Raw genomic sequence first — 26,572 nt, forward strand, 5'->3', positions numbered from 1 at the left:
GAGGATAGGGGCAGCTCCGGGACCCAGAAAAGCAAATCTTATATCTCTACTCATGTCTCCCTCTGCTGTTCTAGGTCTGGGCATTTGCAGTTGGACTGGCTCAGTGTTACCTGCTGCATCCACACAAGTGTCCTCAGCCACCTTCAAGAAAATCTGGAAGAAAAACAAATCAAAGCTCTAAATAACACGGGCGACCTTCATTCTCCATGCTGTTTCTCAAGGTCCTGACATAATTCGAAACAAGGTTCTGAGCAGACTCAGGAGATGGGAAATGCACCTATCAGGTTCATTGCAAATTATCACTGACTTCTAAGAAGTTCGGCCAGCCAACGCCAGCCCCTTTCGAAAGCTACCTCTTCCAAGCTGGTGTCGGAAATGCCGTATCCGGAGATGCCAAATTCAGCCAGACGGGCATCTAACTCTTGGAATAGATCCCCAAAGGTGCCATCTTTTGCTCCGCTGTACGGCAGGACGTAGAGAACTTCTTGACCGATATCCTCCACCAGTCGAGAACCAGGGACCAGCTTCTGGATCACGTCTGTTAGCTGGGGCACGTCTGTTGAAAACCATAGTGTTTTCATGGGGCTTGTTTTAGGGAAATGGAGCAGCGTACTGGCAGAACACATGATCCAGGAAGTGCTAAGAACCACAAGTCCATCCAATCCAACTTTCTCTTTCAAAGGAAGTTGGATCGGAAGTCCCCTGGAAGCACAGAAGCAAAGCACCATGGCCATAGCCTTCCTCCAATTGTCCCCCAGAATCAGGTATACATAGCATCAAAGAGCTGGAAGGGAAATACAGCACCCTTGACAGATAGAATCATAGACTAGTAGAGTTGGAACGGGCCTACAAGGCCATCGAGTCCAACCCCCTGCTCAGTGCAAGAACCCACCTTAAAGCATCCCTGACAGATGGTTGTCCAGCTGCCTCTTGAAGGCCTCTAGTGTGGGAGAGCCCACCACCTCCCTAGTTCATTGATTCCATTGTTGTACTGCTCTAACAGTCAGGAAGCTTTTCCTGATGTCCAGTCGGAATCTGGCTTCCTGTAATTTGAGCCCATTATTCCTTGTCCTGCACTCTGGGATGACGGAGAAGAGAACCTGGCCCTCCTCCGTGTGACAACCTTTCAGATGGCTGCCTGGCTTCTGCCTGAGTATCTCCCACCAAGGACAGCCCACCACTGTCAGACAGCTCTTACCGCTGAACTCTGCTTCCCTGCCGTTTCTACGCACTGGCTCTAGTCCTGCCCCCTGGAGGAACAGAGAAGAACTCTGCTCCATCTTCTGCCTGACAGCCCTTCAGATATCAGACGGCTGCTATGATGCCTCCCCTTAATCTTCTCTTCTCCAGGATAAACGTTCTACTTCCCTTGCTCGGCTTCGTCCATTTTCTTCTGCTGCCCCTTACGCCTGGAACGCTCTTCCAGAACATTTGAGAACTACAAGTTCAATCGCAGCTTTTAAAGCTCAGCTCAAAACTTTTCTTTTTCCTAAAGCTTTTAAAACTTGATTTTGTTCCGACTTTTATACTGTTAGTTTTACTCTACCCTGTGCCTGTTTGGTGCATTCTCTTCCCCTCCTTATTGTTTTATTATGATTTTATTAGAATGTAAGCCTATGCGGCAGGGTCTTGCTATTTTATTGTTTTACTCTGTACAGCACCATGTACATTATTATTATTATTATTATTATTATTATTATTATTATTTATTTATTTATTTATATAGCACCATCAATGTACATGGTGCTGTACAGAGTAAAACAGTAAATAGCAAGACCCTGCCGCATAGGCTTACAATCTAATAAAATCATAGTAAAACAATAAGGAGGGGAAGGAGAATGCAAACAGGCACAGGGAAGTGTAAACAGGCACCGGGTAGGGTGAGGCTAACAGTATAGAGTCAGAACAAACTCAATATTTAAAAGCTATAGGGAAAAGAAAAGTTTTTAGCTGAGTTTTAAAAGCTGTGTTTGAGTTTGTAGTTCTCAAGTGTTCTGGAAGAGCGTTCCAGGCGTAAGGGGCAGCAGAAGAAAAAGGACGAAGCCGAGTAAGGGAAGTAGAGGTCCTTGGGCAGGCGAGAAACATGGCATCAGAGGAGCGGAGAGCACGAGCGGGGCAATAGTGTGAGATGAGAGAGGAGAGATAGGCAGGAGCTAGACCGTGAAAAGCTTTGAAGGTCAACAGGAGAAGTTTATATTGGATTCTGGAGTGAATTGGAAGCCAATGAAGAGATTTCAGAAGTGGAGTGACATGGTCAGAGCGGCGGGCCAAGAAGATTGACTGCATCAGCTGCCTAAAAGGGGCTGCCAAATTTGGGGTCCCTGTGCCACCTTAGGAAGGGAAAAGGGCAGATCAGACCACAGAAATGATGACTTCTGGGTGGATGACTTTGAACATATAACACCGATTCTGGCCCGCTTGCATTGGCTGCCTATACACTTCCATTGATGGCGCTATATAAATAAATAATAATAATAATAATAATAATAATAATAATAATAATAATATGTCCCGGTCCCTGCGGAAATACTCACCGGCGACGTTGGCCTCACTGTTCTGTTCACTCCCGAGACCCGTGTCACAGCTCCTTTCTGAATCGCTATCAGCCTACAGAGAGGAAGGCAAGGGGCAGAGTTGAAGGCGGAGTTGGGGAGGAAAGTGGGCAGGGCCCTATTTATTTATTTATTGCATTTCTATACCGCCCAACAGCCGAAGCTCTCTGGGCGGTTCAACCTCTGTGGGCTGCATCAGGCTTGCAAGCTGGAGGTTGCTACACAGATTAGTGAGGAAGAATTGCACGGGACCGCCGCACTGGGCGTGGAGCTCATAAAGGTCAGACTGATTCCAGTAAATTTTCTCTGCATGGGGTCCAATAACAGCTTCAAGCGGGCAATGATGGCCAGGGAAACAGTGCAAGCAGGCTTAAAAGCAAAACATCTTATACAGAGTACTTTGTCCTCTTATCATAAATTTGAAGAATGCTTTAAACAAGGTACATATGTACATAGGCCCCTGTGGCAATAAGTCAATCTAATTTTATAATAAGAATATATTTTTCTGACCATGTTTTATAGTATGTATTTTAAATGTTTACAGCCCCCTGAAGGCCTTGAAATTAGGGCTGTGCTCCGCTTCTCTTAGGGTCGGAGAAGCAGAAGCGGATCGGGGTGCTTTGCCTCCCCTTAAGGCAGAGTCGAAGAGGATCGGGGGAGCAGCGGAGCGTCGCGGAGCGGATCGAGATGAAGGCGGATCCTTCGCCTTGATCTGGAGCTCCGCAAAAAAGGTAAGGGGGCCTTACCTGACGCTGACGCCGCCCGTGCAACAACGGCGGCAGAGCCAGGTAAGGGGGCGGGGGGAGGGGGGACTTACCTGGTCCGTTGCGGCCCGTCGCTGGCACAACGGACCAGATAAGTGGTGTGCACGAGGGGGGGTTACCTGGCCCTGCTGCCGCTGCCCGTACAGCAATGGCGGCAGAGCCAGGTAAGGGGGCAAGGTGGAGGGGGGGTCTTACCTGCGTCCATCCGCGGTCCGGCGGCAGCTTCAACTGAGCCCGGGGACTCAAACAGGAAGAACAGGCCGCCAGAGTCTGGTTTGAATCCTCAGGCTCAGTTGAAGCAGCCGCCAGACTGCGGATGGACGCAGGTAAGGAGGGAGGGGGGCCTTAACTGGTGCCGCCGCCGTTGCGGAGCTCCGATTCGGATCCGGAGCTCCTCAGCGAAGTGAAGCGGCCCACTGGCAGATCAGCGCAGAGCGGAGTGGACCCGATCCAAAAGTTGCAAATCCCGATCCGAAGCGGATCGGGGGGTCCATGCACAGCCCTACTTGAAATGTAATAAATAATAATTTTCCCAGAACTGTTGTTGTTTAAATGGATACCACTGTTTTTATATTTTTGATGGTTTTAAATTTTGTATCCTTCTTCTTTTTTTTCTTTTTTTAATGTTCACTGTTTTTAACTTTGGTAAACCGCCCAGAGAGCTTCGGCTATGGGGCTGTAGATAAATTTAATAAATAATAAATAATAAATAATAAATAATTGAAAAGGTGCAGGCCGAAATGCGTCGGGCTTTACAATCTACAGTAAAAAGTTCAGCATCCTGTGAATTAGTTTCTCCCTTCTTTTCACTAGGGTGACCCTATGGAGGATCTCTTCTCGATCCTCCCAGAGTGCAGGACACGGAATAACGGGCTCAAGTTAAAGGAAGCCAGATTCCGGCTGGACATCAGGAAAACTTCCTGACTGTTAGAGCAGTGCGACAGTGGAATCAGCTACCTAGGGAGGTTGTGGGCTCTCCCACACTAGAGGCCTTCAAGAGGCAGCTGGACAACCCTCTGTCAGGGATGCTTTAGGGTGGATTCCTGCGTTGAGCAGGGGGTTGGACTCGATGGCCTTGTAGGCCCCTTCCAACTCTGCTATTCTATGATTCTATGATTCTATGAAAAGGAGGACCGGGCTCCTGTATCTTTAACAGTTGCATAGAGAAGGGAATTTCAGCAGGTGGTATTTGCATATATGGAGAACCTGGGGAAATTCCCTCTTCATCACAAATGTGTTGTACTGCTCTAACAATCAGGAAGTTTTTCCTGATGTCCAGCCGTTACGGGCTCAAGTTAAAGGAAGCCAGATTCCAGCTGGACATCAGGAAAAACTTCCTGACTGTTAGAGCAGTACGACAATGGAACCAGTTACCTAGGGAGGTTGTGGGCTCTCCCACACTAGAGGCCTTCAAGAGGCAGCTGGACAAGCATCTGTCAGGGATGCTTTAAGGCGGATTCCTGCATTGAGCAGGGGGTTGGACTTGATGGCCTTTTAGGCCCCTTCCAACTCTACTATTCTATGATTCTATGATTCTATGAAGGCAACGCATTTGTGATGAAGAGGGAATTTCACCAGGATCTCCATATATGCAAATGCCACCTGCTGAAATTCCCTTCTCTATGCAACTGTTAAATATACAGGAGCCCGGTCCTCCTTTTCATGGGGTCACCCTAGTGAAAAGAAGGGCTCAACGTGTCCAGAAATAATGAGCTCCCTTTGCTTTAACTTCCATATTAACCTTTCTGTTGGTGGTCACGACATGGTTGGCGGGCCCTGCCGAGTTGTGGACCTTCCACGCTTCCCGCTTCACCAAGGTGAGGTAGTAGCCGGTGCCCAGTTTGGTCTTGAGGAAGAGCGACGAGCCGCAGCAGCAGAGCCGGCCCTGAGAGATGATGGCCACGCGGTCACCGAGCAGGTCTGCCTCCTCCATGTAGTGGGTCGACAAGATGACCGTCCGGCCTAGCAGGACAGAAGGAGAGAGAGGCTCTCGACAAGGTTCCTGGATGGCCTGTGTGGCGTAGCGGCTAAAGTGTCGGACTGGGAGTCAGGAGATCTGGGTTCTAATCCCCACTTGGCCATGGAAACCCACTGGGTGACTTTGGGCCAGTCACAGTCTCTCAGCCCAACCCACCTCACAGGGTTGTTGTTGTGAGGATAAAAACTGAGAGGAGGAGGGTTATGTACACTGCCTTGGGTTCTTTGGAGGAAAAAAGGTGGAATATAAATACTACAAATACATAAATAAATCTAGAGCAAGCTTCTTAAGTTCCTTTTGCTATTTCCCTCCCCACCACCGTCATCCACCTTGGAGGCTCTCCTACGCGTCCTGCCAGCACCTGAGGCAAGGTGGGCACCTGAGGGAGGCCCCTTCCCAGCCGTGGAACCGCAGGTGTGGAATGGCCTCTCATGAGGAGTGCCCCTCATCGTCTGGCTTTAGGCAGACGCCGAAGAAGGTTTTATTTAAGCAGGCATTTTTAGAATCTCTGTTTTGATTGTGTATACCGCTTGCTGTTTCAAAGTACTGCTTGCTTAAATTGCTATTTGGTTTTGCTTGTTGATTTTGTTTTGGTTTTAGGCTGTATTTTTTAAAAAATAACTGTTGGATTTTACATAAGACACTACGGCCCTGTTCAGAAGACACCTTAAACCATGGCTTTAACCATGGTGGTTAAGCCAGAAAGCCAGGCCGTGTTCAGAAGACGCCTTAAACCACAACTTTAATCATGGTGAAGAAGGCTTTTTGCTTTATTCGCCATGGTTAAAGCCATGGTTTAAGGTGTCTTCTGAACACAGCCCGGCTTTCTGGCTTAACCATCATGGTTAAAGCCATGGTTTGAAGTGTCTTCTGAACACAGCCTGGCTTTCAGGCTTAACCACCATGGCTAAAGCCATGGTTTGAAGTGTCTTCTGAACACAGCCTGGCTTTCAGGTTTAACCACCATGGCTAAAGCCATGGTTTAAGGTGTCTTATTTATTTATTAAATTTATTTATTTATTAAATTTATATACCGCCCCATAGCTGAAACTCTCTGGGCGGTTTACAAAAGTTAAAAACAGCGAACATTAAAAAAAGTATACAAAATTTTAAACCATCAAAAATATAAAAACAACAGTATCCATTTAACAACAGTTCTGGGGTCCATTAAAAAACAAACCAACTTAGCATATGTTGTTAAATGCTGTTAAATGCCTGGGAGAAGAGAAAAGTCTTGACCTGGCACCTGAAAGATAACAGTGTTGGTGCCAGGCAAGCCTCATCGGGGAGATCATTCCATAATTGGGGGGCCACCACTGAGAAGGCCCTCTCCCTTGTTGTCTTCTGAACAGCGACAAAGTGTACTTTTTGTAAAAAAACAAAAAAAACAAAATGGAGTATAAATGAGCAAACAATGTACTCATGTACTCCCCCTGTGGATTATCAGTCACTTCCTGTGCCCATCTGTCCCCCCCTCCCTTTGGAAGGAGAGCCTGGAACCAGAACCAGAACCAGAAGGTTCTGCTGCCCCACCCCACCCCCACCCCAAAGATCCTTAATGATACTGTCTCTATCCGTGGATTTTAACTGGAAGCCAAGCTTGGTTGAAAAGCAGGATATAAGTACAAATAAAATGGTCAGTAACTGTTGTGGGGGGGCGACTTGCTTTATTGCACTATTTGGTGGAAAGGGGCGCGGCAATCCGTTGCCTCCGAAAGGGGTCCCCTGCCTCCCCGCCCTCAGACCTGTGCGGTACTTCAGTAGCAATTCCCAGATGCCTCGGCGAGAGTAGGGGTCAACGCCAGCCGTGGGCTCATCCAGAATCACCACCTTGGAGCCCCCCACAAAGGCAATGGCCACGGAGAGCTTGCGTTGCATCCCGCCTAACCAGAGAGGAAAAAAGAAGAAAAGAGACACAGGGTTTCAGTGGACATTTCTTTTGGAGGAGAAACAGTGGTTTGGGCTCCATGTTGAGGGAGACAGCTCCTCCCTGAGAGGGTGTGTGACAATGGACTTCTTCTACGCAGCTTGGCTTACTTGCTAGAGCCTGACATTCCTATTTTTAAAACTTTATATCATATAATAATAATAATAATAATAATAATTTCTTACCCACCTCTCCACTTCAATTGAGGCGGAGAACAACAGTGAATATAAAACACATTAAAAACTAATTAAAAACATAGCATACATGATTAAAACATCCTTAAAACATTCTAAAATTTCACTGGATAGGCCTGCCGGAATAGATCAGTCTTTATTGCATTTTTAAATGCTAAAAGACTGTCAAATTGATGAATTTAGATACTTTTATATAATGTTTTAACTTAAAGTCTTGTCTTTAGGGTGGATTCCTGCATTGAGCAGGGGGTTGGACTGGATGGTCTTATAGGCCCCTTCCAACTCTACTATTCTATGATTCTTCCAAATCTAAGTCTCTAACTGCCATCTGGAATATGAAGGCAGATTATGTAGATCACATGCAATTTCCATCATTTATTTTAAGGACAGGCAATTGCAGGGAGAGAGTTTTGTTACATTCTGCTTCCCTGAGAGAATGAAGGAGGAATGTAATCAATCCCAGGAGACTATTTCCCCCTCCATACCATATTTTGTATACTTTTTAATGTTCACAGTTTTTAACTTTTGTAAACCGCCCAGAGAGCACGGTATATAAATTTAATAGATAAATAAATAAATATGGTCTAGGCCCAAAACCTCACCTGACAGATTCTTGGTCTGATCCCGCCGCTTATGGGGTAGCCCCACATCCTGTATTATCTGCTCCATCTCATCCTGGACCTGTTGGCCAGAGAGGCCCTTCAGTCGTCCATAAAACCAGATGTGCTCTTCCACGGTCAGGCTGGGGAGAAAAGAGAAGGAAAGGCCAGATTAATCATTATGGCAAGTACTCTGCAGAGCATAGAATCATAGAATAGTAGAGTTGGAAGGGTCCTACAAGGCCATCAAGTCCATCCCCCTGCTCAATGCAGGAATCCACCCTAAAGCATCCCTGACAGATGGTCGTCCAGCTGCCTCTTGAAGGCCTCTAGTGTGGGAGAACCCTGATGTCCAGCCGGAATCTGACTTCCTGTCACTTGAGCCCGTTACTCCGTGTCCTGCACTCTGGGAGGATCGAGAAGAGATCCTGGCCCTCCTCTGTGTGACAACCTTTCAAGTATTTGAAGAGTGCAAGTATTACGTCCACTCTCAAAATCTCATCTGATCCGATCCCATTGCTTCAAAGCTCTTCCACATTGCCATCCCTCCCCGTAGCACCCTGAGCCCTGAATTTCTCCCATCATCCCCACCCCATTTCAAGGACCCTCCTCATGGCCTTACATGTCAAAGAGAACATTGTGTTGAGGACACATCCCCATTGTCTTCCGGATGGTGTCCATTTCTGAGCAGATGTCCCTCCCCAGGACATAGGCCGTCCCCGAGCTGGGGGGCAGGAGGCCGGTCAAAATGGACCTAGGATGTGGGGGGAACAGGAAACAGGGACGTAAACATTTAAAAACCACCCACATTTATTTCCCAGCTGTAACACTAGAAACACCTCAGAAGGGCGAAACAACCAATAACTTCAATCATTCAAACAAGCAACCCTTGAAAGGAGGGGAGAGGCAGAAATACACAGGGGGAGACAGTGTGGTATAGTGGTTAGGGAGATTCAGGTTTAAATCTCCACTGAGCCACGAAGCTCACTGGTTAACCTTGGGCCAGTTGCCATATCTCAATCAAACCTACATAGCAGGGTTGTTGTGAGGATAAAATTGGTGGGGGCGGGGAGTGACCATGTACGCCACACCAAGTTCCTTGAAGGAAGGGCAGGATGAAAGTGTAGTAATAACTATTTATTTAGTGGAAATATGGAGGAAGGAGGAAGGAGGAAGGAGGAAGAGAAGACGAAGAACAACAACAACAACATCATCAACATCAACAACAAGGTTATTTCTCCACAGAGCACAGCACTCCCATTGCACCACAGACAAAATGGCCTGTTGACCCTTCACCAACTTGACCAGGTCCCATGGCCCTCAAGATCACTCTCCTCCTCAAGACTTGGAGGATCCAAAAACAAAGTCCAGAACAGAGTGGACCAGAGTTCAAATCCTGAACTAGAGATGCCTCACAGTGGAGCCATCAGAGTAGGACTCTGGGGCAGACGCCAGGACCCCCCTCGGCAGAATGAGCCAGAGGGCCTCCAAATGCAGCAGGGCTGACTGGCCTCATTTTGAAGGAAGTGACATAATACTGATCGCCATCTAAAGATGGAGGCTCCCGTAAGACCATGAATCCAAAATCCAAAACTATATCGTTGCACCACTGTGACCTTGGCTGAACTTTCTTCCCACCCTTCTTGTCTCTCAGAGACACGTGGGGGCAAATTCCACTAGCAGCCCCATTCGTGCAGGCATCTATATTTTGGAAAAGCAGGGCTCACCCCATGGTCTTCCAGTCCCAACTTACATGGTGGTGGTCTTGCCGGCACCGTTATGTCCTAAAAAGGATGTGATCTGACCCTCGTAGAAGTCGAGGCTCAGCCCATTGACGGCAATTTTGCTGCTGCTGTGATAGATCTTCACCAGATTGCGGATGGAGACGCCCACCTTCAAGTGGGCTGGGGGATCTTCCACAATTACTGTGGGGGAAGGAATGCACCACCATTTCAGATAGGTCATATTAGTACTTTGGGGACCTGAAAGGCTGCATCCTCCACTCTGAGCCTGCCCAAAATTTCCATTCCTCACTGGGGGCCCCGTGTTGCGTGCCCCACCTCCTAGAGAGGATGGGTTGGTGGGCATTCGTGACAGGACCTTTCATGAAGCAGAGCAGTAATGCCCCGCAGTTGTGGGGTGTTCCCTGCCCCCCTCCCAGGGAGGCTAAGCTAGCCTTCTTCTTCCACCAGGTTTTGAATACTCATTACCCTATAAATACTCAGTAACCTATAAAGCCTTACACGGCTTGGGACCACAACACCTGACGGAACGCTGCTATCTTTCCGGCGCCAGGTTAAGACTTTCCTCTTTGCCCAGGCATATGGCAGCACATCTTAATCACCCACATCAGGGCACTTCTTACGTTCTTAAAAGGTGTGCATTTTGAGACAGTTGCGCATTTTTCAAGTACGCATTTTTGCGAATATCTGGGAATCTGCTAACATTTTCGGAGAAAAGGCGCTCTCGTTTGTGTTTGGGATTGTGAATGGGGCATGTTTGAGGGATTTGCAAATTGTCATGAAATCCTCATACATCGCTAGATGTGAAATCTAGTGATGGGAAGAAGCCTGCATTCCCACTAGATGGGAAGAAGCCTGCATTCCAGAAAAAGCGGCCAGAGACTGAGCAAACGGGCCAAAGAAAAGAGGTGGGGCTCACCTTCCGCTGAGCTGAGAGGATTTGTAGGAATGGGGTGAGGGGAACCATCAGTGGAGGATTCCCCAAACCAGTAACTCTTCAGGACAGGAAAATTCCAGGGCTTAGGAATCCCGTATTGGCCTAGAAAACAGACAGGACAGTAAATTTGGCTTGCAGCATTTAGATCCACCCGTTAAAAGTTTTGATCCATCCGTTAAAAGCAGGGTTGCATTGATTAAGAGCTTAATTTAAGCACTTTTACTTAACTAAAAAAGGCATGGTTCTGCTCTGTGTTATACTCGTTGAGAGTCAGCAGGGTTTTGGAATCCCTGAGAACAGCTCATAAACAGAAGCGCGCTCCAGGCGTTCTGCCACGTTTACCTGGGAACACCCCTTCGATGTACCACGTGGCCAGTCCGTAGAGGAAGGCGTCCAGGAGAAGCAATCCGATGGAAGTGGCAAACGTGTAACGGTCTCCCTCCACAGGGCTGGTGTTCAGGTTGTGCCACTGTATGCCCACCCCCTGCTCCTCGTAGAGGGAGAAATACTCACAGCCGAAGCCAAACGAAACAGGAGACAGGAGGCTCTGGCATGAAAGATAATAATAATAATAATAATAATAATAATAATAATAATAATAATAATAATAATAATAATCCGCCTCTCCCTCTGGATCGAGGCGGGGTAGAACACAAATGCAAACACCATAAAATACATATAATTGTACTGTGTACAGTTCTGGTCAAAACACCTATAAAAGGATATTGGAAAAAGTGCAGAGAAGGGCAACTCAAATGATGAAGGGGCTGGAGCATCTCCCCTACGAGGGAAGGTGACATCAACTGGGATTGTTTAGCTTGGAAAAAAGGAGGCTGAAGGGGAGACATGATAGAGGTGGACAAAATTATGCCTGGTGTGGAGAATGTGGACAGGGAGACCTTTTTCTCCCTCTCTCAAAACACTAGAACCCAACGGGGTCACCCCTTGAAACTGATGGGTGGGAGATCCAGGACAAAGAAAAGGAAGGACTTCTTCACACAGCACTGAGTTAAATTATGGTACTCGCTACCACAAGATGCAGTGATGGCCACCAATCTGGATGGCTTTAAAAGGGGGGTGGATAAATTCTTGGAGGCGAAGGCTATCCACGGCTACTAGCCCTGATGGTTGTGTGCTATCTCTCCTGTATTCGAGGCAGTAAGCCTGTGTGCACCAGTTGCTGGGGAACATGGGTGGGAGGGTGCTGTTGCACCATGTCCTGCTTGTTCATCCTTGGCCGATGACAGGTTGGCCGCTGTGCGAACAGAGAGCTGGACTAGTTGGACCCTTGGTCTGATCCAGCAGGGCATGTCTTATGTTCTTAAAACATATAAAACTAATACATTATTAAAAGCAGCACATTATTAAAAGGCAACTTAAACTTTAACTGGGTAGGCCTGCTGGAAGAGATCAGTCTTTATGGCTTTCTTAAATTCCAGAAGACCGTTAAGTTGACTAATCTCTCCCAGCAGGCCATTCCCCAATCTGGGAGAGGCAGAAGAAAAGGTCCTCTGGGTAACAGTTGTCAGCTTTGCTTTTGTTGATCGGAGTAAGTTCTCCCCAGAGGACCTGAGTGTGCGGGGCGGATTGTATGGGAGAAGGCGATCCTGCAGGTAACCTGGACCCAAACCATGTAGGGCTTTGAAGGTGATAACCAACACTTTGTACTTCGCCCGGAAACTAAGAAGGACGCAGACAAGCTGGAGCGTGTTCAGAAGAGGGCAACCAGGATGATCAGAGGTCTAGAAACAAAGCCCTATGAAGAGAGACTGAAAGAACTGGGCAGGTTTAGCCTGGAGAAGAGAAGATTGAGGGGAGACATGAGAGCACTCTTCAAATACTTAAAAGGTTGTCACACAGAGGAGGGCCAGGATCTCTTCTCGATCCTCCCAGAGTGCAGGACACGGAATAACGGGCTCAAGTTAAAGGAAGCCAGATTCCGGCTGGACATCAGGAAAAACTTCCTAACTGTTAGAGCAGTGCGACGGTGGAATCAGTTACCTAGGGAGGTTGTGGGCTCTCCCACACTAGAGGCCTTCAAGAGGCAGCTGGACAACCATCTGCCAGGGATGCTTTAGGGTGGATTCCTGCATTGAGCAGGGGGTTGGACTCGATGGCCTTGTAGGCCCCTTCCAACTCTGCTATTCTATGATTCTATGATTCTATAATTGGCAGCCAGTGAAGTGATTTTAAAGTTGGTGTAATGTGGTCAGCCCTAGGTGTTCCGCTGACCAGCCCAGCTGCCATATTTTGAACTAGTTGAAATTTCTGGACTAGTAGGGGAGGGGAGGGGGAGAGAAAGAGGTTGGAGAAGCTATCCAGAGGCAACGACTCCCACCTGCAGCAGGAAGAGACTGGGGCAGAACTACCCAACTGGGTTGTACCTGCTAACTTGGAGTAACTGAGGAAGGCTTCAGACTAACTTCTCCCAACCCCTGCACTGAAAATGGCCATCCATCTGGTGAATTCAGCTTCTGTCTGCACTGAATGTGATTTGCCCAGTTGCAGAGTTTTGGGCCAAGGGAAAGTAGAAGGGTTGGAGTAGGGTGACCCTATGAAAAGGAGGACAGGGCTCCTGTATCTTTAACAGTTGTATTGAAAAGGGAATTGCAGCAGGTGTCATTAACCTTTTTAACTTTTGTGAACCGCCCAGAGAGTTTCGGCTGTGGGGCGGTATATAAATGTAATAAATAAATAAATAAATTGTATATATGGGGAACCAGGTGAAATTCCCTCTTCATCACAACAGTTAAAGTTGCAGGTGCCCTGCCCTCTTTTGAATCTGGTCACTCTAGTATAGCTCCTGCAGCTTTAACTGTTGAGATGAAGAGGGAATTTCACCAGGTTCTCCATATATACAAATGACACCTGCTGAAATCCCCTTTTCCATGCAGCTGTTAAAGATACAGGAGCCCTGTCCTCCTTTTCATAGGGTCACCCTAGGTTGGAGGCCAGTTGTACCTGACCAATACAAGGAGGAGAGACATGAGAGCCAGTATGGTGGAGGGGTAGAGTGTTGGAGTCCCCACCCAGTCACAAAGTTCACTACGTGTCTTTGGGCCAGTCGCTGACTCTCTCTCTAACCTCCCTCACAGGGTTGTTGTGAGGATGAAATGCAGAGGAGGTGGAGGAGGAGGATCACATACATCACCTTGGTCTCCTTGTGGGAAAGGTGGGATAGAAATGGAACAATACTACAAACGACAGCAATACTACAAACGAGAAGGATCTTGGAATTGTTGTAGATTACAAGCTGAACATGAGCCAACAGTGCGATATGGCTGCAAGAAAGGCAAATGCTATTTTGGGTTACATTAATAGAAATATGGCTTCCAAATCACGTGAGGTCCTGGTTCCTCTCTATTAGGCCCTGGTTAGGCCTCATCTAGAGTATTGCGTCCAGTTCTGGGCTCCACAATTCAAGAAGGACGCAGACAAGCTGGAGCGTGTCCAGAGGAGGGCAACCAGGATGATCAGGGGTCTGGAAACAAAGCCCTATGAAGAGAGACCGAAAGAACTGGGCATGTTGAGCTTGGAGAAGAGAAGATTGAGGGGAGACATGATAGCACTCTTCAAATACTTAAAAGGTTGTCACACAGAAGAGGGCCAGGATCTCTTCTTGATCCTCCCAGAGTGCAGGACACGGAATAACGGGCTCAAGTGACAGGAAGCCAGATTCCGGCTGGACATCAGGAAAAACTTCCTGGCTGGTAGAGCAGTACGACAATGGAATCAGTGACCTAGGGAGGTTGTGGACTCTCCCACACTAGAGGCCTTCAAGAGGCAGCTGGACAACCCTCTGTCAGGGATGCTTTAGGGTGGATTCATGCACTGAGCAGGGGGTTGGACTCGATGGCCTTGTAGGCCCCTTCCAACTCTGCTATTCTATGAAATAAGATAAATAAACATCCTCACCACTAGGAGACGCAGGGGGAAGGTGATGTGGTCACGCCAGGCCACACACAGAACGTAGGGCAGGTAGAACGAGAAGTAGATGATGCCACCACAGGCAGAAGCCAGGTTGGCCCGGGAGAACAAGGTGCTGATGAGGAAACACTGGGCAATGGTTGCCACCGCAAAAGTGGCCAAGAAGAGGAAGACCACGGCCGGGTCACTGTAGGGCAGGATATCTCCCACCTGATGAAAAGAAAGCAGAAAAGCTGAAACGATTAGCTGAATCAAAACAAATTTATTTATTTATTTATTACATTTTTTATACCGCCCCATAGCCGAAGCTCTCTGGGCGGTTTACAAAAATTAAAACCATCATAAAACAACAAACAGGTTCAAAGCACAAATCCAAAATACAGTATAAAAAGCACCACCAGGATAAAACCACGCAGCAGAAATGGATATAAGATTAAAATACAGAGTTAGAACAGTAAGATTTAAATTTAAGTGAAAATTAAGTGTTAAAATACTGAGAGAATACAAAGGTCTTCAGCTCCCTTCAGTTTCCTGCTCCCTATCTCTCAGGGCATGAAGTTCCCAGGGACCATAAAGAATGAAAAGGCTGCCAAAGGCATCTCCAAACCGATCACGCAATGAAGATTGCCCAACGATATTCTTTTAGTGGTTCTCTGTACCAGCCTTCCCCAAGACGTGATGGACTACAGCCTGGTTCAGACAACACGCTAAACCATGTGGCTTATGCATTCCCTTAACCATTTTGTGGTTAAGCCGCCATGGTTTAGTGTGTTGTTTGAACCAGGCCTACAACTCTCATATATCCCCAGGACACATCAGGGGTGAGCAATATGGCACCCGCAGGAGCCCTCCAAGACCCCCAAGTACCAACTCCAGACACTTTCTTCCAGCTGCCGCCTTTCTTCCCTCCCCCCACCCCCAGGACCTCCCTGCCCCCTCCCCCTGGGGCCACGGGGGTCTTTCCTCCCTTCCCCGCATCACCTCCCCTTGGTGATGCATGCTTGCTGCCCACACCGCTGCCCACACCGCAGCCTTCCCTTCCTCTCCACCTGCTGCTGCCACCTTCTCTTCCCTCCCGCAAATCCAAATCCAAATCCTGCAAATCCCGCAAATCCACCTTTCTTCCCTCCCCCCACCCCCAGGACCTCCCTGCCCCCTCCCCCTGGGGCCACGGGGATCTTTCCTCCCTTCCCCGCATCACCTCCCCTTGGTGATGCATGCTTGCTGCCCACACCGCTGCCCACACCGCAGCCTTTCCTTCCTCTCTACCTGCTGCTGCCACCTTCTCTTCCCTCCCGCAAATCCAAATCCAAATCCCGCAAATCCAAATCCCGCAAATCCACCTTTCTTCCCTCCCCCCACCCCCAGGACCTCCCTGCCCCCTCCCCCTGGGGTCACGGGGGTCTTTCCTCCCTTCCCCGCATCACCTCCCCTTGGTGATGCATGCTTGCTGCCCACACCGCTGCCCACACCGCAGCCTTTCCTTCCTCTCCACCTGCTGCTGCCACCTTCTCTTCCCTCCCGCAAATCCAAAAAAGTTGCTTATCCCTGATCTACATGTTGATAATTCCATCATACATAACAGGACTCTGTGTTTTGGAGTACATGCTTCTTAAGAATCTCAGAGTTTGCTTTTAAAAAAAAAAAAACCCACGAGTTTCTAGTCCTCACAGGTGCAAAGCCATGCTCAAAAGCACCTGCTAAAGCCGGAGAAGTGGGTCTGAACTGAAAGGAAAAGTGCACAAGAAAGTTATTTGGGTCTTACCTACTGATCCCAGAATAATTAAAATTAAGAAAATCGTTACAGACACCAGATAGCAGCCGTCCGTAATGATACCGCCATAACCCTTCCGGCCATTTCTTTTTCACTGACTGGGATCCATAGCCAAGGCCTCGCCGTACGGCATCAAGCAGGGCCCTACTGGACTCCAATCCCAGATTAAAAACCAAAAGGTGCACCTTGAGAATGAGCACAAGCAAAGATGCGCTGACGAGGAAGGGGATGAAACTGCTCAGAAACCAGCTGAGCCAGAGGGTCGCACTGCTCAGTCCCATAATCTTCATTGTCTCCTTCAGGCGGGCCTCCTTCTCGTGGACCACCCCTTTGATGATCATCGCCACGGAGTAGATCCAAGCCAACGTCATGAAGAGAGGCAACGAGCGGTTTAAGACCCGCAGGAAGCTGAACAAGATGGGGAGAAGGTACACAGATCCATTAAACCAGGGGTGGGGACCAGGGTGGATAACAATCAATGGGGAACCAGGATGGTCAGGGGTCTGGAAACAAAGCCCTATGAAGAGAGACTGAAAGAACTGGGCATGTTGAGCCTGGAGAAGAGAAGATGGAGGGGAGACATGAGAGCACTCTTCAAAGACTTAACAGTAGAGGAGGGCCAGGATCTCTTCTCGGTCATCCCAGGGTGCAGGACACAGAATAAAGGCCTCAAGTTAAAGGAAGCCAGATTCCAGCTGGACATCAGGAAAAACTTCCTGACTGTTAGAGCAGTACGACAATGGAATCAGTGACCTAGGGAGGTCGTGGGCTCTCCCACACTAGAGGCCTTCAAGAGGCAGCTGGACAACCATCTGTCAGGGATGCTTTAGGGTGGATTCCTACACTGAGCAGGGGGTTGGACTAGTTGGCCTTGTAGGCCCCTTCCAACTCTACTATTCTATGATTCTATGTTTTTTTTAAAAAAAAAAATAAAAAAATTTGATTTTCTTGATTTAAATCGGATTTTTTTAAATAAAATGCTTTTTGAGGAAAAATCTATCTAAATATAGTTTGCTATTTAAGATACATTATAGCCCAAAGGTTATTCATCATGAAATAAGGATTTGTTTTTAATTACGTCGCACGGGGCTGTATATTCATGCGATGTTTAAATTTTGGGGTGAATGAATTCCATTCATCCATTCACCATGTCATGCTCTTCCAGAGGTTTCTGTAAGATGATGGGGCAATTTTTCTATCTAGAAGGTATTATTATCACAGCTGCTTGGTTTGACAGTTCTCAGAACTGTGAATTTGTGTCTGCAGAGTTCACAATCCCATTGTGCCTTTGCAAATCTGTGTACACAGAATCAACTTAAGTTCTACAGTTCAAAAATTCAATGAATAGAGTGCACTTTTGGGGGGGGAGTCACATGATTAAATCAAGTCTTTCTGAGTAGTGATTTAAATCGTGATGTAAATCAAACTGATTTAAATCAAATCCACAATGTTTTAAATGTATGTGCATTTTGCATGTTTTTGTGGTTTTTAATTTTTGTAGATTGTTTTTAAGTGTTTTTATCTTATGTGAACCGCCCAGAGAGCTTTGGTTATGGGGCGGTATACATATGCAATAAAATAAATAAATGAATAAATAAATGTTCAGGCCATTGGCAAAGGCCCCTTTGCCTGCATGTCAACAAGGCATTGAGCAGGGGGTTGGACTCAATGACCTTGTAGGCCCCTTCCAACTCTGCTATTCTATGATTCTATGAATGTTGAGAAGACAGGTGCAGGGCAGGGCAGGAGGCAGCAGAAAATGCAGGAAAAGGTGTTTGGGGATGCAGGACAGGACAGAGAGGCAAGCACTGGAGAAGAAGAGTGAGGGCAGTGTGTGTGGGTGTGGGTGCTGTTGCACCCATGTCCTCCTTTTAATTTTTTTATTTACTGCATTTCTATACCGCCCAATAGCCGAAGCTCTCCGGATGGCTCACCCAAATTAAAAACCATTGAAAGTATAAAACAACAGTACAAAAACATGATATAAAATATGATATAAAAGCACAACCAGGATCAAAACAGCAGCAGTACAGTAACAAAAATTTAAAACTCAAATTTAAAACAACCAAGTTAAAATTAACTGTTAAAATGCTGAGAGAATAAAAAGGCCTTCAGCTGGCGTCTGAAAGAATGTAGTGTAGGTGCCAGGCGAACCTCCTTAGGGAGCTCATTTCGCAGCCAGGGTGCCACAGCAGAGAAGGCCCTGCTCCTGGTAGCCCATCTGCCTCCCTTCCTTTGGCAGGGGCTCACGGAGAAGGACCCCTGTGGATGATCTTAAGGTCCAGGCAGGTACTTATGGGAGGAGGCGTTCCTTCAGATAGCCTGGCCCCAAGCCATTTAGGGCTTTAAATGTTAATACCAGCGTAACATAGGCCAGGGGTGGGCGAGACTGGGAGGTCTACAGGGCATTTTCGCCTGTCAGACGCCTGCCTGAGGAATGCTCCCCCCACTCCCCGTGAGATGCCGGAAAAGATCAGCATCCATAGTGGCTACAGAGTTCCAAGAGGTTCAAAATTAGCTAAGAGCGCCAGATGTGGAGGGCAACGGGGGCTGCCTGCAGCCCCAGGTGAATCCCACCTGAGACAGGCCTTTTTTGTCCTTAAGAGAAAAACCGCCCGCCGTGCAGCTGCACCAAACACCACGGACCCTCCCACCACCGAAGGACGAGGCAGGCACAGCCACGTACATGTCATCCACGTAGCAGGGATACGGCATCTGTTGTACGTAGAGCCCCGTGTGACGGTGCATCCCCGGCGTCCCCGTGAGAACCCGCGCCACGGCCTGCTCCACCAAGTCCTGCAAGTAGACAAAACCGCCCCAGACGTAGCGCAAGTCATCAAAGGGGTCAGCGGCTGGTCCCGGATCCCAAAACCTGAGCAGGAGACACAAGAAGGAAAAGGGGTGAGATTCCGGGAGGTGTCACTCATTAGGAACCCTGAATGACCAAGAAACATAACCTGGACGGGAAATAAAGCAACGCTCCTTGAGCGCGGAAAGCTCTTTCATCGATGAACTGAGTTCAGTTAAAATTAAATATCAAAAGCCTGGACGTGGCTGGAGACGCCGTCCCACCTGTCCTTGATCTTGTTGGTGCGGGTGACATCGTCTATGTCCATGCGGATTTTGAAGCGGACGTGGGAAGGCAGGTCTGCGCCCAGCGCACTCTGGTTGTCTGGTGGCAGGAAGACAACTCCGGCCCAGAACTGGCGACCCTCCAGCAACTGCATGGCTCTCAAGACGAGTTGCTCTTCCGAGGCCACCGGCTCGATCTTGTTCAAGGAAACACACTAGAAGAAAAGGTGCTGCAGTCAGCAAGGCCAAAACGACCCTCACTGAATGAAGTAGTGGACAGCAATGAGGAGGGGATTACAGAACGCTCCATAGAATTATAGAATAGTAGAGTTGGAAGGGGCGTCTAAGGCCATCAAGTCCAACCCCCTGCTCAATGCAGGAATCCACCTTAAAGCATCCCTAACAGATGGTTGTCCAGATGCCTCTTGAAGGCCTCTAGTGTGGGAGAGGCCACAACCTCCCTGGGTAACTGGTTCCATTGCCGTACTGCTCTAACAGACAGGAAGTTTTTCTTGATGTCCAACCGGAATCTGGCTTCCTGGATGATTCCGGAATCTGGATGATCAAGAAGAGCTCCTGGCCCTTCCAGAGTGCAGGACACGGAATAACGGGCTCAAGTTAAAGAAAGCCAGATTCCAGCTGGACATCAGGAAAAACTTCCTGACTGTTTGAGCAGTACGACAATGGAATCAGTGACCTAGGGAGGTTGTGAGCTCTCCCACACTAGAGGCCTTCAAGAGGCAGCTGGACAACCCTCTGTCAGGGATGCTTTAGGGTGCAATCCCGCATTGAGCAGGGGGTTGGACTCGATGGCCTTGTAGGTCCCTTCCAACTCTGCTATTCTATGATTCCATGACCTTTCAAGTATTTGAAGAGTGCTATCATGTCTCCCCTCAGTCTTCTCTTCTCAAGGCTCAACATGCCCAGTTCTTTCAGTCTCTCTTCATAGGGCTTTGTTTCCAGACCCCTGATCATCCTCGTTGCCCTCCTCTGAACCCAGTCCAGCTTGTCTGCATCCTTCTTGAAGTGTGGTGCCCAGAACTGGGTGCTGTAAAGATGAGGCCTAACCAATACTGACTAGAGGGGAAGCAATGCCTCCTCCCATATGTATCTGCCTATACTTCAAAGTCATCCATGGAAGCCCTTATCTAAGTGTCTCCTCATTCTGAGGCTTGGAGGAGGGGAACAAAATAGAGGGCTTTTTCAGTGGTGGCCCCTCAGATCTGGAATGTGCTCAAAGGGAAGCTTGCCTTGTGCCCACGCTGTTATCTTTTCACTGCCAAGCTAAGACTTCTCTGTTCTCCCAGGTGTTTACAGACTTTAAACATTTTTGTGTTTTATTATTTTCAGTCCCTGGATTGTGGGTTTTACGCTCTTAAACCTGGCGATGTATTTTATGGGCACATTTATTAGTTTTATATACTTGATTTATTGCAGTTTTATTATTGATAGTATTTTTAAGTTGCTAAATGCCTAGAGAATTTTTTTTTGTGAAACGTTTAATCAATGTTTTGATGAAACGGTGTTTTAAATTTGTAATTTTGCATTGCTGCTGTTTTTATCTGGTTCAGCTTCTATATTGTATTTTATATTATGGTTTTATACTGTTATTTTATACTTTGAGTGGTTTTAATTTTTGTGAACCGCCCAGAGAGCTCCGGCTATTGGGCGGTATAGAAATGTAATAAATAAATAAATAAATGTAATAAAAGAAACAAACAAATAAATAATGGCAATCCCAAATGCACCTCAATGAACTGCGACAAAGTGCCGATAGTGCTGTCCACTTCGGCATAGGCTTCACGCCAGGTGTAGGCCCGGCCTTCCGCCTCCGATGACAAGAATTCCCTCAAAGTTGACACATTCCAGAAGGTTCCATGGAAGTGCTGCTCCAGAAACTGTGCCACACCAGGGGTTTCCAGCAGATTCTGTGGGGATAAAGAAAGCTGTATTTAGGGTCATATTGGGATGTGTATCGTGCTAAGTGAATCCTTGAATAGTAGAGTTGGAAGGGGCCTATAAGGCCATCCAGTCCAACCCCCTGCTCAATGCGGGATTACACCGTAAAGCATCCCTGACAGATGCTTGTCCAGCTGCCTCTTGAAGGCCTCTAGTGTGGGAGAGCTCACCACCTCCCTAGGTCACTGGTTCCATTGTCGTACTGCTCAAACAGTCAGGAAGTTTTTCCTGATGTCCAGCCGGAATCTGGCTTCCTTTAACTTGAGCCCCTTATTCCGTGTCCTGCACTCTGGGAGGGCCAGGATCTCTTCTCGATCCTCCCAGAGTGCAGGACACGGAATAATGGGCTCAAGTTAAAGGAAGCCAGATTCCAGCTGGACATCAGGAAAAACTTCCTGACTGTTAGAGCAGTACGACAATGGAACCAGTGACCTAGGGAGTTTGTGGGCTCTCCCACACTAGAGGCCTTCAAGAGGCAGCTGGACAACCATCTGTCAGGGATGCTTTAGGGTGGATTCCTGCATTAAGCAGGGGGTTGGACTCGATGGCCTTTTAGGCCCCTTCCAACTCGACAATTCTATGATTCTATGATTGGTCAATTCTGGTTTAGCAAGTTAAGTTACATTCAATTTGCAAGGGGCACAATCTCAATGAGTCATAGGTTACATTCGAAGCTCCATTGGTTGAAAGTTTTCCTCTTTGTCTGCTAGCACATTATGTCCACCATTAAGGGATGCAAAACCGGCATGTAGCCACCTGTAGCCACCCATTGGCAGAGAAGCCATCTTTAACCCTTGGCACATTATATTCTTAGGCAAAATGAAATCTCTCCCTGCCTCTATCAGTTTCATTGTCGTCCTGCTCTAACAATCAGGAATTTTTTCCTGATGTCTAGCCGGAACCAGGCTTCCTGTAACTTGAGCTCACAATTCCGTGTCCTGCAGCGGCTGGACTTCAGCATGCAAGTTACTAGCTAATAACCTGCTAGTCTATAAAGAGAAATTGAGTTCATTGTAATAATAATAATAATAATAATAATAATAATAATAATAATAATAATAATAATATTCACAGCACAAACCACCTATTCCTATTTCTCCACCTACTCCCGTCTCCTAACCCTGCCCCCAGCCCTGGCCCCAGTCCAGCTTGAGGGATGCTTAAGGCTGGAAGGACATACCTGAATAGCTCCCACTTCTGGGCTTGTGTTCATGAAAGTGTAGATCTGTGGTCCCAGTTCTTTCCAAGCTCCCCTCATTTCATGCAACACGGCAAGGTTCCGGAAGGTCTGGTTGAGCTGCACACAAGGGAGCAGAATTGTCTTGCTGGACAGATCACATAAAGGAGGGCCCATGTAGACAAACTCCAGGTTCCAACACCGGCCAGCCAGATACCCCAGTGGGAAGCTCACAAGCAAGTCACAAAGGCAACAGCCATCCCCTCTTGCTTATTGTCAGGACCTGTCCTGCAGCACCATCTGGTGGCAGCCTTGCATATAACCAGCTGCAGGGTTTCACCGGATGCGAGCCCTGGCTGGTAAAGCCTTGCAGGGTTCAGGCCCAGACCAGCAGGCACTCCCAGGTGGGCTCATACAGAGCAGCTGGGAGCTGCCAGGAAAGGCCTATATAAGAGCTGCATTTCACCTTCAGCCTTTGTCACAGCAACACTGTCTCTTGTGCTAGCTGCAGCAGGAGACAGTGCATCATCCGCTACCTCAGATCTCGCCTTGTTGGACCTCTTGCTCGTCTTGACTACGCCTCTGCCTCTGGTCCCTTCACTACCTGGTACGCGCCTGAACCTTGCTTTGCCTTTGACCCCTCGACATTTGCCTCTGGCCCTTGTTTAGACTTTGTTCCTACTGGACTCTGCTTCTTGCCTTGATCCCTGCTGGGACCTTGCCTGCTTGTTGACTGGACTTATCTTCTGCCTCTAGCCCCTGCTTGGACTCTGAACCTGTGTCTGACCTTCTGCCTGTTTCCTGGATCTGCCTCCTGCCTCTGGCCCTCTGTTGGACTCTGCCACCTGAGACCTGTGCCTCACCCCCAGCAGTCTTCCAACCGCCCAAGCTTATTCTGTCTCCGTCCATCCTGGCCCCAGCAGGGGGTTGGATTCAATGGCCTTATAGGCCCCTTCCAACTCTACTATTCTATGATTCCTGCCTAGGGACCCCGCCCATGCCCCGGATCATGACACTTATCCACAGCATCTGGTATGCAGAGTTAGACTGCCCCTGAACATGGAGGTTCCATTCAGGGATCCTGCTTAAGCACCACTGATAATCCAAAATCCATATTCATGAACACCTTTACTAGGCAACCCAAAGATCACACACACACCACACAAACAAAAAGTGCAAGCTTTTGAGATCTCCAGATCTCTTAATCAGGAAGATGTCGCAAAAGGCAGGTTGGGGATGGGGGAAATAAGAGAGACCTGCTCCATTCCACTTTCTCTGGCAACCCAGGCCAGATCTTCCCCAAGCAGGATATAACTCTATGAAAGTGATTTAAAAAAGGTAGGTGGAATGTGCCACGGGCCTCAACGGTTGTCAGTGCACTTCAATATCTTTATAAAGCAGTCGTGTAGATCCTGCCCAAGAGAGACAATACGGGAGAACCCTGAATCATAGAATAGTAGAGTTGGAAGGGGCCTATAAAGCCATCAAGTCCAACCCCCTGCTCAATGCAGGAATCTACCTTAAAGCATCCCTGACAGATGGCTGTCCAGCTGCCTCTTGAAGGCCTCTAGTGTGGGAGAGCCCACAACCTCCCTAGGTCACTTGGCCATTGTCGTGCTGCTCTAACAGTCAGGAGGTGTCCAGCCAGAATCTGGCTTCCTGTAACTTCAGCCCATTATTCCATGTCCTGCACCTGATGGGACTTTGTTTCAACACTGGTGTCAGAAATGCATCAAGTTATGGCACGGCAGGGTGGCGCTTTGCTTACCTAGAACGGGACACACTCATCTACCCACGTACACAACCTTACTCCAGATGGGATTTATTCTTCTCGATCCTCCCAGAGTGCAGGACACGGAATAACGGGCTCAAGTTAAAGGAAGCCAGATTCCAGCTGGACATCAGGAAAAACTTCCTGACTGTTAGAGCAATACAACAATGGAATCAGTTACCTAGGGAGGTTGTGGGCTCTCCCACACTAGAGGCCTTCAAGAGGCAGCTGGACAAGCATCTGTCAGGGATGCTTTAGGGTGGATTCCTGCATTGAGCAGGGGGTTGGACTCAATGACCTTGTAGGCCCCTTCCAACTCTGCTATTCTATGATTCTATGAAATCTGGGACTAGTTTTGTGGGCCTGATCCTCACACTGGCCCTTGACGTGTGACATCTGTTCCTTTCAACAGCTGGAAAACCTCTCCAACTTCATCAAGGCCATGCTATTCTATGATTCTATGATATTTCTTTATGAACGTCTGTACATTCAACCCAATTGGCAGATGCCCTCAGGGCGATTTACAGTCAATAAAATAACAACCCAAAACAATAAAATAACAACTGAAACGATAAATACTACAACGAAAACATCAAAATATTAAACACTGAATATATTAAGTAAAATGAATAATCAGAGCAACGGACTGGTGATTAAATGCCTGCTGGAAGAGGAAGGTCTTGACCTGGCATCTGGATTTAAACAGTGACGGTGCCAGGCGGTTCTGCTAGGGAAAGGCATTCCACAGACAGGGCCACCACAGAGAAGGCTCTTTCTTTGGTAGCTGTCTGTTGCACCATTGTGAGCAGCAATATCCAGAAAAGAGCCTCTGAAACTGATCTTAGAAATCGGTCAAGAACATCCAGGGTGGCATGTCTAGCCCTGCTCCCCCTGGGTTGCAAGAAAGTGTTTCAGGTGATCAATCAGAATCAGACTCTGAAGTAGAGGAGTCGGCGCCAGAAACAGGCCAGCCTGGACCAGTGGGGGAGAAAGCTCTCACGGGCTCTTCACCAGCTGAGAGTGAACCCTCTCCAGAGCTTATCTCCTCAAGGGCAAATAATACACAGTCAGTGGGAAACCAACATTCTTCAGAAGGGGAGAGCACAGAGAGGTTAGCCGATCCTAGAGTATGCCGCAGACTAAAACAGGCAGAGCGAAAGGAAGGCGAGAGAAAGTCAGCCCGGCTCGCATCCCGTCAGAAGCCGCCTCAGAACTAGTCTCTCTGAAGTTAACACATCTTGGGGAAAAGGCTTTCCATTCTCCTTGAAATGACAATTGTCTTGCTTATTTTGCATAGTTTTGTCTAGGGGGAAAGTTCTTAGAGATTAGGCTCTCTTCAGGTGGGAAGAGATGTTTATTGCTTAAATAAAGCTTTGTGGATGACTTAGCAGGCCTCGTTATTGTCTCCCAAGAAGGCGGGATGTTCTGAGAAACACGACAGGGGGATTTAGGGAAGGATCTATCCCCAAAAGGGAGTGATACCTCTTACCTCTGCCATCACCTTCTCCGTGGCTGGTGTAGGTGGGGTGTATAAGATTTTTCCAACAAAAAGGGGTTTGATGCCCTTCCATAAGATACGTGAAAGTGGATTGGCTTCTAAAGTCCTGATCAAATCTTTGCAGTAGGGAGCTAAAGGATTAAAAAGAGAACGATTTATTTATTTATTAAAACATTTATAGCCCGCCCTAGATCACTAGGATCTCAGGGTGGTGTACAAATAAAACCATGTGAACAGTATAAAACAATAAATATACATAGCTAAAAAGAAATTAAACCATAAATCAAGCTAAAACCAGTATAGAATTTTAAAAAGATTAAAGCAATTAAAACTATGTGGAACCATGGTGAATTTAGAATCATAGAATAGCAGAGTTGGAAGGGGCCTACAAGGCCATCGAGTCCAACCCCCTGCTCAATGCAGGAATCCACCCTAAAGCATCCCTGACAGTTGGTTGTCCAGCTGCTTCTTGAAGGCCTCTAGTGAGGGAGAGCCCACAATAGTCAACTCAACGGGGCAAAATAGTTCACAGCGCCCGACGGACAACACGCTAACCAACGGTTGTGCGACTAGTCAACTCTGCTATAAAGCCATGCTATGTGTGGATCTATACACCAATTTTCAGTCTGCTAAGAGGTATTCCAGATGTTGTCTACTCCTCCTCTCCATTCTTTTTCATTTCTGCTTACTCTACAGCCCAA

The 26,572-nt window shown here is 47.7% G+C and overlaps 1 protein-coding gene across 1 annotated transcript in view; it reads right to left on the reverse strand.

The window, feature by feature from the left end:
* ABCA7 (ATP binding cassette subfamily A member 7) overlaps positions 1 to 26,572 on the reverse strand; it is an 83,248-nt gene that overhangs the window by 43,912 nt on the left and 12,764 nt on the right. Inside the window, exons 9-25 of the mRNA XM_063147261.1 lie at positions 25,863 to 26,002; positions 22,606 to 22,722; positions 21,215 to 21,394; positions 19,467 to 19,681; positions 19,081 to 19,266; positions 16,580 to 16,802; positions 14,609 to 14,830; positions 11,036 to 11,240; positions 10,676 to 10,795; positions 9,768 to 9,939; positions 8,637 to 8,768; positions 8,018 to 8,157; positions 7,040 to 7,177; positions 5,058 to 5,278; positions 2,535 to 2,607; positions 354 to 556; positions 111 to 153 (exon numbers count right to left, since the gene is read on the reverse strand). Coding sequence (XP_063003331.1) covers positions 111 to 153; positions 354 to 556; positions 2,535 to 2,607; positions 5,058 to 5,278; positions 7,040 to 7,177; positions 8,018 to 8,157; positions 8,637 to 8,768; positions 9,768 to 9,939; positions 10,676 to 10,795; positions 11,036 to 11,240; positions 14,609 to 14,830; positions 16,580 to 16,802; positions 19,081 to 19,266; positions 19,467 to 19,681; positions 21,215 to 21,394; positions 22,606 to 22,722; positions 25,863 to 26,002 — 2,730 coding nt within the window. The remainder of the gene's footprint in view (positions 1 to 110; positions 154 to 353; positions 557 to 2,534; positions 2,608 to 5,057; positions 5,279 to 7,039; positions 7,178 to 8,017; positions 8,158 to 8,636; positions 8,769 to 9,767; positions 9,940 to 10,675; positions 10,796 to 11,035; positions 11,241 to 14,608; positions 14,831 to 16,579; positions 16,803 to 19,080; positions 19,267 to 19,466; positions 19,682 to 21,214; positions 21,395 to 22,605; positions 22,723 to 25,862; positions 26,003 to 26,572) is intronic.

The sequence above is a fragment of the Elgaria multicarinata genome, chromosome 23, assembly GCF_023053635.1.
Source record: "Elgaria multicarinata webbii isolate HBS135686 ecotype San Diego chromosome 23, rElgMul1.1.pri, whole genome shotgun sequence".
NCBI classification, from domain to species: domain Eukaryota; kingdom Metazoa; phylum Chordata; class Lepidosauria; order Squamata; family Anguidae; genus Elgaria; species Elgaria multicarinata.